The sequence below is a fragment of the Podarcis cretensis genome, assembly GCF_951804945.1.
Source record: "Podarcis cretensis genome assembly, chromosome: Z".
Lineage (NCBI taxonomy): Eukaryota > Metazoa > Chordata > Lepidosauria > Squamata > Lacertidae > Podarcis > Podarcis cretensis.
This window is the reverse complement of record NC_137184.1, coordinates 50,348,755-50,364,610: the sequence shown is the minus strand read 5'-3', so window position 1 is coordinate 50,364,610 and position 15,856 is coordinate 50,348,755. Positions and strand designations below refer to the sequence as shown.

Below are 15,856 nucleotides of genomic sequence, written 5' to 3'. Positions count from 1 at the left end.
ATCCTGACTGGTAACAAGCTTTCTCTTTCGAACATAGGAATCCCTTAACTTTGGCAGGGCCAGTAATGCTTGTACACATATACCATTAATCTGTTCTTCCTTCCAGTGCTGCTTTAAACATTTTTTAGAGAGCTGCTGGGAAATTGACAGCACTTCCTTTGCTACCTCTCCAGTGCATGACTTGTGACACTTGGTTATTTTACTAGGGTAGTCACAAGAATGGTGATGGAAAATTTGAGACCTTAAACTCTTCGGAGAGAAAGCTGATTGCTCAACAGAAACAAACTAAAAACTGCAAGAAGTTTAAATTACTTTGTCTTAGATTCCCAAGTGATCAGGCTAGATATATCTGAGCTTGCTTATTACGAAGTTGCTAACTGAGCAAGGTTATATATAGAGAATGGTCTGCAAACATTTGGAATGGTTGTGTGCTACATATTTTTAAGAATTGGTGCCAATGCATACCTATGTTCCTATTTTAAAAGTTTGCAATAGATTATTGTACTTTCTTTGTAATTCCAGTGCTTACCATGGAGCCCAGTGACTTGAGCTTGGAAATGGGAGACCCCCCCCAAAGTCCGGCCAGCTGCAGAGGTTTTTGGGTAGTCCACAAAAGCAAGAATTTTGTGGCACTGTGAACAATAATGCCACTACAAATCTGGTAGTTTTCAGGGTGGCCTGAGACACACTGTCTTTATCACAGAGTAGTTATGAAGCTGAAAGAACAACACTTATAAATTGATTCTTAAGAACTGTAAAGCCATTTGTAATAGTGGGAAAAGATTTGGAGGGATCACTGTGGTAGTTGAGCATATAACCACATATATGCATATATATAAGGGTGGTTCTTGTGATATCTTTTGTTATTGATTAGAGTCCTGAGGTCCTTGTGTGAAGAGCCTGTTGGTGTCACCTTTAGATAGTCAGGATGGGTAGAGATTTACTGTCACACGCATGCACAGATGTGTCCTGCTCTGGAGGCCAGGACCTGAACCCATGGCTTCAAGTTACAAGAAAGGAGGTTCCAACTAAACATCAGGAAGAACTTTTTGACAGTAATAGCTGTTTGACAGCGGAACAGACTCCCTTAGGAGGTAGTGGGCTCTTCTTCCTTGGAGGTTTTTAAGCAGAGCTTGGGTGGCCACTTGTCATGTACGATCTAGCTGAGATTCCTGCATTGAGAGGGTTGGACTAGATGGCCCCTGGGGTCCCTTCCAACTCTCAAATTCCAAGATCTGTGACCTGTGACTTGTTTCAGACTTCCCCTGGGAGTGAGATTAAATCCTTTTTCAAATCTTAACTTGAACTTCAAATGCCAGTTGAATGAATGAACCTCAGTTTCTGTGTATATAAACACACAAAAAGTGAAATCGGATTTTTATTCCTGACCCCATATGAGGGCTGTAAAAGGATAAAGGTGAAATGAGTGACATTCTAAGATTGTTTTAGTATTACTTTCAGCACCTGCTGTGACTTCAGTTGGCTCCCAGAAGAAGTCCTCCGTGGTGGTATGGCTGCCACAAACTCCCCTCTGTGGGGCATGTAGACAATATCATCAGGACAACCTCAGTCACTTTCTCATGGGGTACATGTAGGTTCTGCCTTGTTTCCAAGATGTATCCAGGATCAGCATCCTAGGTTTCTCTTAGGTCCAGTTCTTGAGTCTCACCATGGACATATTTCTGTGGATAACTCTTTCTTACATAAACTTTAAATGGTTATGTTTGTAATATCTTCCTAAAGTCTGCCTATAATGCATGGCTAACCACCCATTGAGAACCACATTGACCCTTAGCCAGCTGTTTGGGAACACACACAAGGGGTGGGGGGTGGTTGCCCCCCCCTTTACCCAGAGGACCCAGAGGCACCCCTCCAGCTGATCCACATAGCTCATCTCCCCCTCTCTCATCAAATGATCAGTCTGAGATGAAGAAGGGGACGGTTGGCATTGCTGTCAGGGTGCTGAGCTGCATCTCTTTTTTTCAAACAAACAATTTTTACATCACCGCTGCCAAAATTGATTTGTTCTTAGACAACCAGAAAAATTTGCATAGATGGCCAAACCAGACCTCCAGACTAGGGACTAACCACCAGTAACTTATATCCTTTGTTGTGTATCTTTTATATTCGTTTTATATGTTTTTATATTTCTGTAAAACTGTCTTGCGTCGTTATTGAGAAAGATGGCTAAAGAGATTCAACAAATAATATCGTACTTAGATGATTGGTTGCTTTCCCCTCTTGTTGGTTACCAGATCTTTCTGAGAAGTGAAGCAAGTGCTGTTTCTCAAGTCCTGTTCCATTCTCTCTCATATAGGCAAGGACTTTACCCATGTGCTCAGGGTACAGAGTACAGTGGTACCTTGATTCTCAAACTTAATGCGTTCCGGAAGTCTGTTCCAAAACCAAAGCTTTCTAAAAGCAAGATGCACTTTCCCATAGAAAGTAATGCAAAACGGATTAATCTGTTCCAGACTTTTAAAAACAACCCTAAAACAGCAATTGAACATGAATTTTACTATCTAATGAGACCATGGATCCATAAAATGAAAGCAATAAATGATGCACTGCAGTCACACAGTCAGTCAATCAATCAATCAGTAGCTGAACTGGGTACCACACAGTAACAAAAACAAAAAAGAGCCATGAAAACGCAAATGAATAGCAAAAACAGACAGACCTCAGTGTAACACTCAAAACAGAAGTGTGGCACTCAAAACATATCATGTTTGGCTTCTGAAAAAAGTTCGCAAACCAGAACACTTCCTTCCGAGCTTGCGGTGTTTGGGTTCCAAGTTGTTTGAGTATCAAGGCATTTGAGAACCTAGGTACCACTGTAAAGCAAAGAGGTAGCTGACAGTGTCATGGAAATTTCCTTCCCTGAGCTTTTAAGAAGCCTCTGAGTTCCAAACCGTCAATTCAGATTGGGGGGGGGGGGGGCTTTTCCAGAAGATCAGCATTATCAAATGGAATTCTGCTTTGTAGGGAACATTAACACCTGAGAAGCAGTGAAGAGGCTGATCTCCTGGAAGGAGGTGCCAGACCTGCGCAATGAAAAGGTTGTAGGAAGAGCCACCTAGTTCAGTATTTTCTATGCCTGCTGGTGGGCAGCATGGGTTCAGGCAGGGATGTGGAGATGCTGGGGATTGAACCAAGGACCTTTTGCATGCAATGTGTATGCTTTTGCTTCTGAGCTTTGGCCCTTCCTTCCTTCTTCCTTCCTTCCTGGGAGGCAGGCAGGCTAACTGAGTGCAGCCTTCTTTTAGCAAGCTGGCCCAGCCCGGCCAATGCCTTAGGATGCTTCTTGTAGCACCAACCCCAGAAACGCTGCCCCTTCTCTGTCAGGGGACTAGCCACTTCCTTGCTCCCAGGCTACTCCGCTGTTGCTCAGCCTTCCTCTCTCCTCTCCCCTCTTGCTCCCTTTAGTCAATCTGTTATGCAAGATAGTTCCTAATAGCATCATGAGCATGTGTCATGTGAGCATGGAGGGTTTGTCCAAGTGTTTCTCTCACTATTTTTATGAGTCCTTATAGTAATTAAGTGCCTTGGAACTACAGACAGTCCAAGTTCCTTGTACTTGCACATTTTTTAAAATGTGTTTACTTTGTGCATACATCACAGTTTCACTTGTGCACTTTACAAATGTGGCAAACAAAGCGGTTCTTTGAGTGTTACATCCTGAGATCTTGTAGCCCCAAGCCTTAAAATCTCTTGGCTGTGGCTGCAGTTCTTCTCATTCAGCGCTCCCTTTCACTTTATTTATTTACAGTATTTATATACTGCCCACTAACAGGAATTCTCCCAGTAGCTTGCAGGTTAAAAAGGAAGGCGCTAAACTATAAAAATAGAACATGAAACACAAAATCTAAAACGGCCTTTGTGAGCCTAGCACCCTCCTAATCAAAACTTCTCCCATCAGTCCAAAACAATACTCACCAGCCCTGGCCAGCATGATCTTGCTTTCTGGGGCTGATGGCAGCAGTCGTCCAAGATATCTGAAGGGTGCCTGGCGGGTGCAGTTTGATCAAAACAAAATACAACCACAGCAGCAGAGTAAAACCGTTGGCAGAAGACAACCGTGCAGACACTGAAAGAGCACTGAATTTACTATTCACAGGTGTCCTGGTGGGTGTCGTCCTTCGCTATGGCATCCACATTCCCAGTGATATCAACAACGTGACTTTAAGCTGCCCAGTGCAGACCAGCCCTGCAACTCTGTTGGTAAACCTCAGTGGGAAGTTCTACGAGTATACCCTGAAAGGGGAAATCAGTTCCCACGAACCTAATAACGTTCAGGATAATGAGATGCTCAGAAAGGTAAGCTGGTTTTCTCCCTTCTCTTCTTTGCCCCTCCACCCTAGAAAGGGTTTCTCAGTTCCACCTCTGGCTTTCCAAACCAGTCTGGTTGGGCTGGGCTGACCAGGGCCAGTGGGCCCTGAAGCAACCAAGCAAGAAACCTGGTTTGGTAGGCTTTCTCATGTATCTCCTCCTCCTCCTCCTCCTCCTCCACCACCACCACCACCACCACCACCACCATCATCCCACTGGTCCTTCTGTGTTCTGTTATGGAAACCTGTTCATGTGCCCTGAATTCCTTTCCCATCCTTGTCTGCCCACCCTCATGCACTCCAAGGTAATTAGCTAATAGCACTATCTATTTCATCTTAAATTCCTTAGGTAGAGCCTCCAGAATGGAAGTTTCCTGTGTGTAGCCTTCTCCTTTTTTTCTCCCTGTACACACAAATCACATTTCTGTATTACCTAAAACTTTCCAGTTCTAGGTATGGTGAAGGGTGTTCCTGTTTAGAGTAATGGGAGCTTTTTCTTGTGAAATTATCCATTGTTCCCAGGTTGTAAAAGCCAAACATTTGGCTCCCTGAAGCAGTTGTGTTTGCTAACGTTTTTATTCTTGATTTAAAGTGAACTTAATTAAGCTTTATATACAGTCTTATGTAAAACTTTCCTTACCTGGATTTTTATTCATTCTTTTTTTTAAAAAAAACTTCTACAGGTGACATTCGATCCAGAAGTATTCTTCAACATCTTGCTCCCTCCAATTATATTTTATGCAGGATACAGCTTGAAAAGGGTATGTCCTTCCTCGTTTAAACCGATGCTTTAATATGTTGAAAGAAATTCTGGTGCTTTTACACCTTTGTCAGATGTGAATTCTGCTCTATCCTGTAGGCTCAGGTAATGATGCTGTCCATCTCAGCATTAATGTGTTAAAGATGAAGGGAACCCTGACCATTAGGTCCAGTCATGGCTGACTCTGGGGTTGCGGCGCTCATCTTGCTTTATTGGCTGAGGGAGGCGGCGTACAGCTTCCAGATCATGTGGCCAGCATGACTAAACCGCTTCAGGCGAACCAGAGCAGCGCACAGAAACGCCGTTTACCTTCCTGCCGGAGCGGTACCTATTTATCTACTTGCACTTTGAGGTGCTTTCGAACTGCTGGGTTGGCAGGAGCAGCGACTGAGCAACGGGAGGACACAAAGCTTCTTTTTAAAAAGCTGTAGAACTATTATAACTGTTTGCAGGCCTAGCCCACTTATTGAGCAAAACAACAAATTAGCACACCTCCTGCCCCCACCTGCTGCCTCTCCCCCTTGCCTTACTTTTAATGTCTGGGCCCCTCCCCCTCCTTGGCCCTTCCTCAGAGTAAGGTGTTGCAGGAGAACTGGCCCAAGAGGATGCAGCCTGTGCTGCCATCACTTTTCTGGAATGGCAGAAATGTTGCCACATGTCTGGAATTTGGAAGTCTATACAGTATTTTAGAAGTCTATATTTTTGCAATTTCACCCCAAAATAGCTCAAAAACTTATCAGTTATCTTTGAGATTTTGCTAAAAAGCTCAACCACTTTGTTCAAAACTAAAAAAGCTCAACAATCTTTGTGTCCAGATTTTGACTTTTTGAAATATGGCAACCCTATTTAACTTTCAAAATTATTTTAAACTTTTAAGTGATGCTTCAGAAGAATTTAAAAAGTGAAGGGGAGAAGGAGAAGAGCAGCAACACAACACCCTGTCTTCTTATGCCACCCATGCCAACTTGTGCAACCTGTCCTGTGACTGAAAACAGGCTTTTTTGCACATCCAGGTATTGTTTGTAATGAATGGGACCTGCAGCAAAATGGAACGTTCTTGTTCCAGTCAACCAGCCATGCTGTCCTCCACAACACACTCTTCATTCCCCCCTCACATCCCATTTTCAACTCCCCCCTCCCCGTGTACCACCTTTTTAGCATTTCATGGCCAATGAGTGCACACAGTTACTGAGTGGGTTTCTCCTTGTCTTTCTTCTCCTTATATTTTTAAACTTCTGGCAACCACAGGGTTCCTGTGAGTCTGCGCATGATTGATGCTGCTTTAGCTAGATGAGCCATGGTACTCATGTGGGATAATTTCTGCTGCAAGGAGTTTTTGTATTTGTATAGGCTTCCTATGCTGTTTAGAATGTGTTACGTTGTGGGCAGTGAACCTCCATCTGAATCACAACTCCTCCGCCCCAATCAGGGCCTTGCTGACTGGGGTTGATGGATGCTGAAATCCAGCAATGTTTGGGGGGGGGCAGGTTTTTTGTTGCTTATGTGGGTGATAATCATTCCAACTTGGTTGACATGGGAGTCCAGTGGAGCAATCTTGTGCATCTTTTGAACTCTGTTTTAAGCAATTGTTCAGACAGCTATTGAACTCAGAACAATATTTTGGAACCTTTGGAAGCTTCCAAATTCTGAATTCATTGCAAGGCTCTTTCGCCTCTCATATCTAGCCAACAACAATCTATGGAGAACCTGCTCTTAATGAAACATTTTAGAAAAAGCAGAGGTTGGGCATACTTTCACTCTGAAATCATAGAATCATAGAGTTGGAAGAGACCACAAGGGCCATCGAGTCCAACCCCCTGCCAAGCAGGAAACACCATCAGAGCACTCCTGACATATGGTTGTCAAGCCTCTGCTTAAAGACCTCCAAAGAAGGAGACTCCACCACACTCCTTGGCAGCAAATTCCACTGTCAAACAGCTCTTACTGTCAGCTCTTACTGTCAAATGCTTGGCTGAAAGTTCCAGTTTCCTTAGGAGTCCCCCCCCCCCCCGCCGCCCCCAAATCAGATGATAAACTGTGGTCATGTGAAACCTTTAAGATTATATAAATGAATCTCTGTTTGATCATTAGTTGTGGCTGATTGTTCTTTGTAGTAATACTTACATTATAGACATGTGCACACAGTTGGCATCTGCCTGTTTGGATTTATTGTGGCAGGAATTGGCCCGGGTGAGCCTTGTGCCCTCTCCCTTCTGCTGCTCTCTTCTGGCATTGGCCACGACAAAGAATTCAGAAGCTTTTGCATCTTCCTGGCCCCATAGCTGGAGATGCTGGGTCCTTCTGCATGTAAAGCGGGTGCTCTCCCACTGAGCTATGAACCTTTCTTCTGTCAGTGAAAATCACTGCAGTTGTCTTAGAACGGAAGGCTTGCTTTGCTGCTTGTGACCAGGACTCCAGCGTTCTGTTCCTGACGGTGGCCGGCAGGTGCCTCTGAGATGCTCTTGGGCAGAGCCCAGAGGCCGTGGTTTTCCCTTGTTTGCTCTCAGCTATGCAGAGGGTTTTGCCACTGGAGGTTCAGCTGTTATAAGCTATTAGCTTTCAATATACCCATCCTCCACCAAGCTTTCTAACCCTTGTTAAAAAACCATCTAAACTAATGGCCTCCAACACATCTTTGGTAATGAGTTGCATAAATTAGTTATGCATGGTGTGAATAAGTGTTTTATTTATTTCTCCCTCTGTTTCTGGACTTCATGCCAGTTTGATTGGGTGGCCTCAACTTCCAGTATTCTGAGAGAAGGAGGGGAAATTCCCCTAGTGGGTGCCTGTTTCACTTCCAACAGCAACATAAACAACCCACACCAGGCCAGTGCCTGCGTGTCGAGGAAAATGATTTCCATCTGAACATTATCAAAGGCTATCCTTTGTAATCCAAGGCTTCACATATGTCCCCTTCTACCCTGATTCTCAGTGTGGTAGTGACTGTCGTAGGAGTATAATTTACTTGAAGGAGCCACGGGGATTATGACTTTTCTAGACAGGATGGATTGTAAAATCACCTACTTCTGACCAAGCAGTGTGCAAGCCTATAAGCCTGTGGAGTCCACCCCCAGTCTTCTCTCCTCCCCAGTACTTGTTTATTCTTTGCCCTAAGCACTGTATTGGGGAAAGCCAGAAGCAACGGTAGTGCCTCTAAACTATAACCAAGTAGGTTGTAAAAATAAATATTACAGCCGGACTCTAAGAGCTGGGGACCCACTGCATCTCCCAAGCATGTGCCACCCTCTTTATTTTATTTCTCTGCTTGGGGGTGCATGGCCTGAGCTAATGGAGAGATTGCGCATTTTGGAACAAGTAATCAAGAATCCACTTGAACAAGTATTTGACCATCGGCTCTGAAGCAGTTTAATTTAATGGAAGACTCTCTTGCTTGCCTCTTAGCGGCATTTCTTTCGAAACCTGGGATCCATCTTGGCATACGCTTTCCTCGGAACGGCCATTTCCTGCTTTGTGATAGGGTGAGTGTTTGCTTTGTTCCTCTAGACTTCTTGAAAATGGAAGGAGAATGGATCATGATGGGTGTAGGAATTCTGAAGGGTGTGTATGGTCCCCTTTGAGCAGCTGTTTAGTATACACCAGATGTAGAAAGCATTCTTATTTCTCTATGGTTTTTTGTTATTAAGCTTAGGAATCTGAAGGTGCTAAATGTTCAGTTTAAAATCAGTGTTGTTATTGTACTTGAGGAGATTATCACATTAATATTCATTTATCCTGCCCTGGACCAGCATTTAACAAAATGCTGTGTTAGTGCATTTTGTAATGTTACAAGCTATGTGACTTTGCTACTCAGTTATCTATTTTTACATGGGCTGTGGTATTTTTTGTATTGTGACTTTACTGTTGTTTTCATTAATCATAGTCTAGTAATGAATTGCAATTGTTGGGAATAATTTTCTGTACAATTACAGATTGCTGATTTTGAGAGTTGATTTTATCATGTAATATCAGAAGCAAAATATTGAATATTACCTTACTTTATTTAAGTTTATTTTACTAGTCATATTTTTTGGTTACGACTTATTTGTATTGGACCGGATTGATGTAGGTTGTGTGGCCTTTATACTGCCTTGTCTATAGCAATGTTGGAAGGCAGTATACAAATTAAATGAGAAATGAGAAAATGTTACCTGTCCATGTTCCTGTTGAATCACCAGGTCCATCATGTATGGCTGTGTTTCTCTGATGAAGGTGATGGGACAGCTTGGAGGAGATTTCTACTTTACTGACTGCCTCTTGTTCGGTGCCATTGCCTCTGCTACTGACCCAGGTGTGTTGCAGACTTGGGCCAGATGTTCCACGGAAGATATTCCTTGGATCCCAGCTCACTTTTTGTTCTTGGGTTTTTCTGTCTGCTACAAGAGTGGAGATAGTTTTTGGTTTTTTTAAATGATTTTTATTGAATTTTGCATCTTTTTTAACATAATCACAACTAACAATATAAACACAAAATAAATTCTCGATTAGCCCTTCCCCCCAACTTCCCCCAACTTCCCTTCCTGGTTTCTTACACATTCATTTCTCCTGCTTATTATTTATTTTGTTCTTAATGTTTTAACCTCATTTTTATATTTTTGCTTTTTGTTTTGCTAATTGTAAGTGTTTAATCAAACACTGGCATGCTCTGGTCCATGGGGTCACGAAGAGTCGGACACGACTAAACGACTAAACAACAACAAACACTGCAAGTGAATTCATTTCCTTACATTGTTTCTGTAGATAAAAGGTTCCCAGTCTTTTTAAAAGTCTCTATTGTCCTTATCTTTTAATCTTTCAGTTAACTTCATCATTTCAGCATACACCATCTGTTTTTCTTGCCATTGTTCTTTCGCAGGTATTTCATCATTTTCCCATCTTTCAGCTAGCAAAATCCTAGTCGCTGTTGTAGCAGACATAAATAAATTAATCTTATTTTTTGGCAGATCTTTGCCTGAAATGCGTAATAAAAAAGCTTCTGGCCTCCCAACAAAATTTAACTTAAACATTTTTTTATTTCATTATAAATCATTTCCCAGTAATTTTAAATTATTTTACAATTCCACCACATATGAAAAAAACATACCTTCCTTTCCTTTATATTTCCAGCACTTATTGGAGCCTGTTCTATACATTTTTGCCATTTTCACAGGTGTGATATACCATCGATACATCATTTTCATATAATTCTCTTTTAACAATATACAGTACAGTCAGTAAATTTTAAATTGGCTTTCCATAATTTTTCCCAATCTTCCATTTGTATATTATGTCCTATATCTTGTGCCCATTTAATCACTACAGATTTGACCTCTTTATCTTTAGTCCCCCATTCTAACAATAAATTGTACATTTTCTTTAAGAGTATATTATTATCACCTACAATTTCTCTTTGAAATCTAGATATAGTGTATCCAAATCCTTTCTTATTACCTAAGAGTGGAGATAGTTTTTTAAAGTTGAGAATGGGCAGGCATAAGAACACAAGAAAAGCGCAGCTGGTCAGACACAAAGGCAGCCCATGTACTGCAGCGCCCTCTTTCTCGCAGTGGCTGGCCAGATGTTTCCTCTAGCAAGCCCACCAGGGCATCATGGCCGTAGTCCCCTCCTGCGTGTGTTTTCATGGCAACTGGCAGTTCCAGTTGTGTTCTGCTCCTAGAGGCAGTGCTTAGTATACCTGACATCCATAAATTTGTCTAATCTCCTTTTAAAGTTCCTGGCCACCAGCACATAATGTGGCAACAAATTCTATTGTCAAACCTTTTGAAAGGAGTATTTGCTTTTTGTCTTGCCTTGAATAGCCCACCATTCCACTTCATTGGATGACCTTGGATTCTAGCCCTATAGGAGAGGGGGAAGAAAAAATCACCCACTTTTCCCACACAGAATTGCATAGTCCTTTATCATGTCTAAGTGAGAAAGGTCCATTTTCCTCATAGGGAAAATGGCTGCCACCCCCTGATCATTTCAGTTGCCCTTCTCAGAAACTTTTCCAGCTCTGCCTTCTCCTTCACCAGAACCACACACAGTGTTCCGCAACGTAGATTTGTATAATGGTGTTACAATAACAGAGCTCCTATTTGCAGAACCTTTCCTGATGATCTGCATTGTCATGAGGAAGGGAATTTCTGTGGTCTCCCATGCTTTTCCTGTTACCAACGTTAAAAAGGGGGAACCAAGGAAACCAGAATTTTCTGTTTATTACGTAAACACAAGACTTTCATTTCCACCTCCATGACATTGAATGGAATGTCTGTGTACTTAGAGACTTGAGCTGGGCTAAGGGCAGGTGCTACACGTAAGCCAAGCAGTCCAAAGGATTCGGTTTTCTTCCCTGCCCCCTGCTTTTTTATATTGATTGATAACAAATGGGATTTGGAGGGCTTTTATTGGTAACAAAGAGCACTTGAGCTCTCTCAGATTGTATGAAAAGTTTTACCGTATTTTTCGCTCCATAGGGCGCACCAGACCATAAGGCGCACCTAGTTTTTAGAGGGGGAAATCAAGAAAAAAAATCTTATTCCCCGCTCCCCAGCCCCAAAGAACAAAGAAGCCAAGACATTGAGCGGGATCCATCCTGCTGGTTGTCTTGGCTTCCTCTTTAGCTGCGCACAACCTCTCCAGCCGGGAGAGGCTGCGCGGGGCTAAAGTAGCCATAGCCTCCAAAGCCTCTCCCTGCCGGAGGGGCTGCACGCGGCTATCTCTGAAGCCTTCAGAGTGCAGCACGAGTTCCCGCTGCGTTCTGGAGGCTTCAGGTTCCTTTTGCTGAAGCCAGGAGAGTCTTGCTCTACCGGCTTCAGCAAAAGGAACCTGAAGCCTCTGTAACGCAGCGGGAATTCGCGCTGCGCTCTGAAGGCCTTCAAGCGGCTATCCCTGAAGCCTGGAGAGCAAGAGGGGTCGGTGCGCACCAACGCCTCTCACTCTCCAGGCTTCAGCGAAAGCAACACAAAGCCTCCGGAGCGCGGAGGGAGCGCTCCCTCTGCGCTTTGGAGGCTTAGCGTTGCTATCATTGAAGCCAAGGAGCCTGCATTCGCTCCATAGGATGCACACACACTTCCCCTCAATTTTTGGAGGGGAAAAAGTGCATCATATAGAGCAAAAAATATGTGAGACTTGCCTCAGTCTTTGTGAGCTCTCTTTAGTGAAATTGAATCCCTTAAACATATTTGGGTGCACATATTGGCTTTGCTAGGTGATATAAACTAAGTTGAGATGCCTAAGTCTGTATTTTTCCATGTATAAGACACTACCATGTATAAGACGACCCCTGTTTTTTGAGCCCAAAATCAAGAAATAATTAATTGCAACAGTCTGTGTATAAGACAACCCCCAATTTTAAACTTTAAAATTTTTGGGAGAAATATAGTCTTATACGTACTTCATCACTAAAGAAAATGTACTTGAGCATGTGCTTAGGAAGAAGTGTTTCAGACAACTGGCTGTACAAGTAATGGGGAGAACTTTAGAAAATACATACATACATACATACATACATAAAGTAACTGTACTTCTGAAGTAATCCTAACATAACAAATATCTTAGCAGTGGATTTATAATGTGAGAAGTCAGTCATCTTTGAGGGAAGATCTGGCTTTTTTCATGAGAAAGAAAGACCATATAGAGAACAGCCAACCTAGTATATGAGTTAGGAACTGGCATGAGTTAGAAGCCCCCAGTTCAAATTACTGGAATGCCAGGAGGCAATATGGTGTGGCGGTGTCAAGGCTAGAACTGGAGAGATCTGGGTTCAAATTCCAACACAGCCATAAAATTCAGTGATTGACCTGGGAGCATTACTTCTCTGTTTGTCTGATCTATATCACCACCTTGTTGTGAGGGTAAAATGGGAGAAAAACTAGAACAATGTACTCCTGAGCTATTGGGATATAAATGTGATGAAATAAGCCTCCACATCTACAACATGGGCAAAACAATACTGGCATCTCTACATTGAAGGGTTGCTGTCAATATGTCTGAGATAATTCATACAGAGAGCTATGAGTAGTTTACTTAGATGAATGATTATGATAAACACAGGAAATGAAAAAGGCCCAGAAGAAACCCTTATGAATAAATTTAGAATGATTGTCTCAGGGTGCTGGTAACAATACAGAATTCTTGCAAGAGCCTGTTGGTCTGAATTTCATTTTTCAACTTTCCTTTATTGTTTTCTTGGACAGTGACTGTACTTGCCATTTTCCACGAGCTCCAGGTGGATGTTGAACTGTATGCCCTTCTGTTTGGCGAAAGTGTCCTCAATGATGCCGTTGCCATTGTCCTGTCTTCGTAAGTTCTCTGTCGTCTTTCTCAAGGTTTAAGTAAGCGACATTTCACATGAGGCACTACGGATGTCATCTGGGAAGCCTCCATGCCAGCAGTAGGTGCCTCTAGGAACACAGAGTGCTGGCAAGGAAGCTGTAATTGGGAGGAACTGTAAGCGGTGTAAAAAGGGAAGCTACCTCCAAACCAAGGCATTGCTTGTTTTCAAAGGAACAACCCATTGTTTGTGTCCATTATAAGGTGAGCCTTGCTGGATCAGACCAAAGTCCATCTAGTCCAGCAACCTGATCCCTATTGTGGTTGACCAGATAGCGCCAGGATGCCCACAGTCAGAGTGTGTGGTTAACATGCTGTGGCTCCCCAGTAAATGGCATTCAGAGGTGTGCTGCTTCTGGACACAGTTGGAGGCAGCAGTGCTTCTGAATGGCAGTTGCCAGAAACCACAGGAGGGAGAGGGCTCTTCTGCTCGAACCCAGCCTGCGCGCTTCCTACAGGCATATGGCTGGCCACTGTGAAACTAGATGGGCCTGATCCAGCAGGTGCTTCTTGTGTTCTTATGACCTCGGGGTTCTATATTCCTGTCAAAACTAGACACCCAAATTCCCCATTCTCACCTGCATCCCTTTGATTGGAAAGGCAGCCAAGCATTCTCATGCACCTGTGCTTAGGTTAATGACTTTCCTTACTCATAATATTTAAGATGCTGTTCTCTGCTGTGGACTGCTTCAGTTGCCCTGATGTTGAACGGGACTTTCCTGTTGCACACAGCTGCCCTGCAATGCATCTGATATCCAGCAAGGTATGCTAATAAGAAACCTTTGTGTATGTTTGCATCCAGCTCGATTGTAGCCTACCAACCAGCAGGGGACAACAGCCACACTTTTGATTTAACGGCAATGTTCAAGTCCATTGGGATTTTCCTGGGGATCTTCAGCGGATCATTTGCCATGGGAGCAGCTACTGGAGTCGTGACTGCTTTGATATCCTTTAAGTTAAATGAGTGTTACTTGGCTTTCTAACTGCTTCATGTCTGTCAGGGAACTGCCATCAGTGCCGGAGGGAGAGAGCAAAAGCCAGAGGGATTCCAGAGAGCGTCCCGGGATTGGGAGAGGCAGCCCATCTTCTGGGGAAGAGAATCAGCGTAGCACCAGTGGAGAAGGGGGGCAGATGGGGGAAGCGGCGAGGCGGTCCCATGACTCCTTGCCGGGGACTAGCGGGGAGAGTAGGAGTCCTCCGCTGCCTACGCCCTCCTTGCGCAGAAGGCTTTCGCGCAGAGAGAGTAGGAGGAGACTAGGCGTCAAAGAGCTTCTTTGCTGGAAGAAGTTTAAGAGCCAGTGTGGTGTGGTTCAGAGCGGTAGACTCCTAATCTGGGGAACCGGGTTCGCGTCTCCGCTCCTCCACCTGCAGCTGCTGGGTGACCTTGGGCCAGTCACACTTCTCTGAAGTCTCTCAGCCCCACTCACCTCACAGAGTGTTTGTTGTGGGGGAGGAAGGGAAAGGAGAATGTTAGCCGCTTTGAGACTCCTTAAAGGGAGTGAAAGGCGGGATATCAAATCCAAACTCTTCTTCTTCTTCTTCTTCTTCTTAAGAAATGCCCACTGACGGATTCTGCCAGCGATTGAGTCAGCCACGGGTGAGTGGCTGTCCGGACAGAAAAGGTTCACTTTGGCAACCCAGCCAGGTGTTTGCACCCAGCCGGGGAGATAAGCACCAGCTTACGCACGAGCAACCCCTAGAACCATTACAATGTCTCTGCAAATTCAAACCATTTTTCTTCAGCATAATACAAGGGTGTGTAACTTTGGGAGAGGCAGGAGTAGTTCTAAATGCTTGTTAACAGCTTGGCTGAAAGATGCAAAAAGAACAACTCCACAGATAACTAAATGCGGAGAATGGTATGTGAAACTCTGGGGTATTTTATGTGAACCACCCTGAGACCTTCGGGTATAGGGCGGTATAGATAATAATAATAATAATAATAATAATAATAATAATAATAATGCCTTAAATAAACTAGCCTGGGTCCTGCAGGTGAAACAGGCAGCACAAAATGGCATTCTGCTTAGAAAGGATTGGGCTTGCTTCCTCTAATCCTGGAATGGAAGATAAGATTATATACTAAGAGCTCTGTTTCCATTACAGTGGTACCTCAGGTTACATACGCTTCAGGTTACAGACTCCGCTAACCCAGAAATAGTACCTCGGGTTAAGAACTTTGCTTCAGGTTGAGAACAGAAATTGCACAGCAGCGGCAGCAGGAAGCCCCATTAGCTAAAGTGGTACCTCAGGTTAAGAACAGTTTCAGGTTAAGAACGGACCTCCAGAACAAATTAAGTACTTAATCTGAGGTACCACTGTATTATAGATATTGGTGGGGGAGGTAGTACATAAGCAAACACACGTTTGTATCCTTTTTTGTGTAACTTGAATTTTGGTGCCATTTTGAATCAAGATGGCAGACTGAAATGTGACTTTGCCTGCGTTTTGTCATAGA

At 43.5% G+C, this 15,856-nt stretch overlaps 1 protein-coding gene across 1 annotated transcript in view; it reads left to right on the top strand.

The window, feature by feature from the left end:
* SLC9A6 (solute carrier family 9 member A6) overlaps positions 1-15,856 on the top strand; it is a 54,540-nt gene that overhangs the window by 8,373 nt on the left and 30,311 nt on the right. Inside the window, 6 exon segments of the mRNA XM_079962715.1 lie at positions 4,118-4,317; positions 5,012-5,089; positions 8,491-8,567; positions 9,264-9,376; positions 13,263-13,368; positions 14,201-14,342. Coding sequence (XP_079818841.1) covers positions 4,118-4,317; positions 5,012-5,089; positions 8,491-8,567; positions 9,264-9,376; positions 13,263-13,368; positions 14,201-14,342 — 716 coding nt within the window.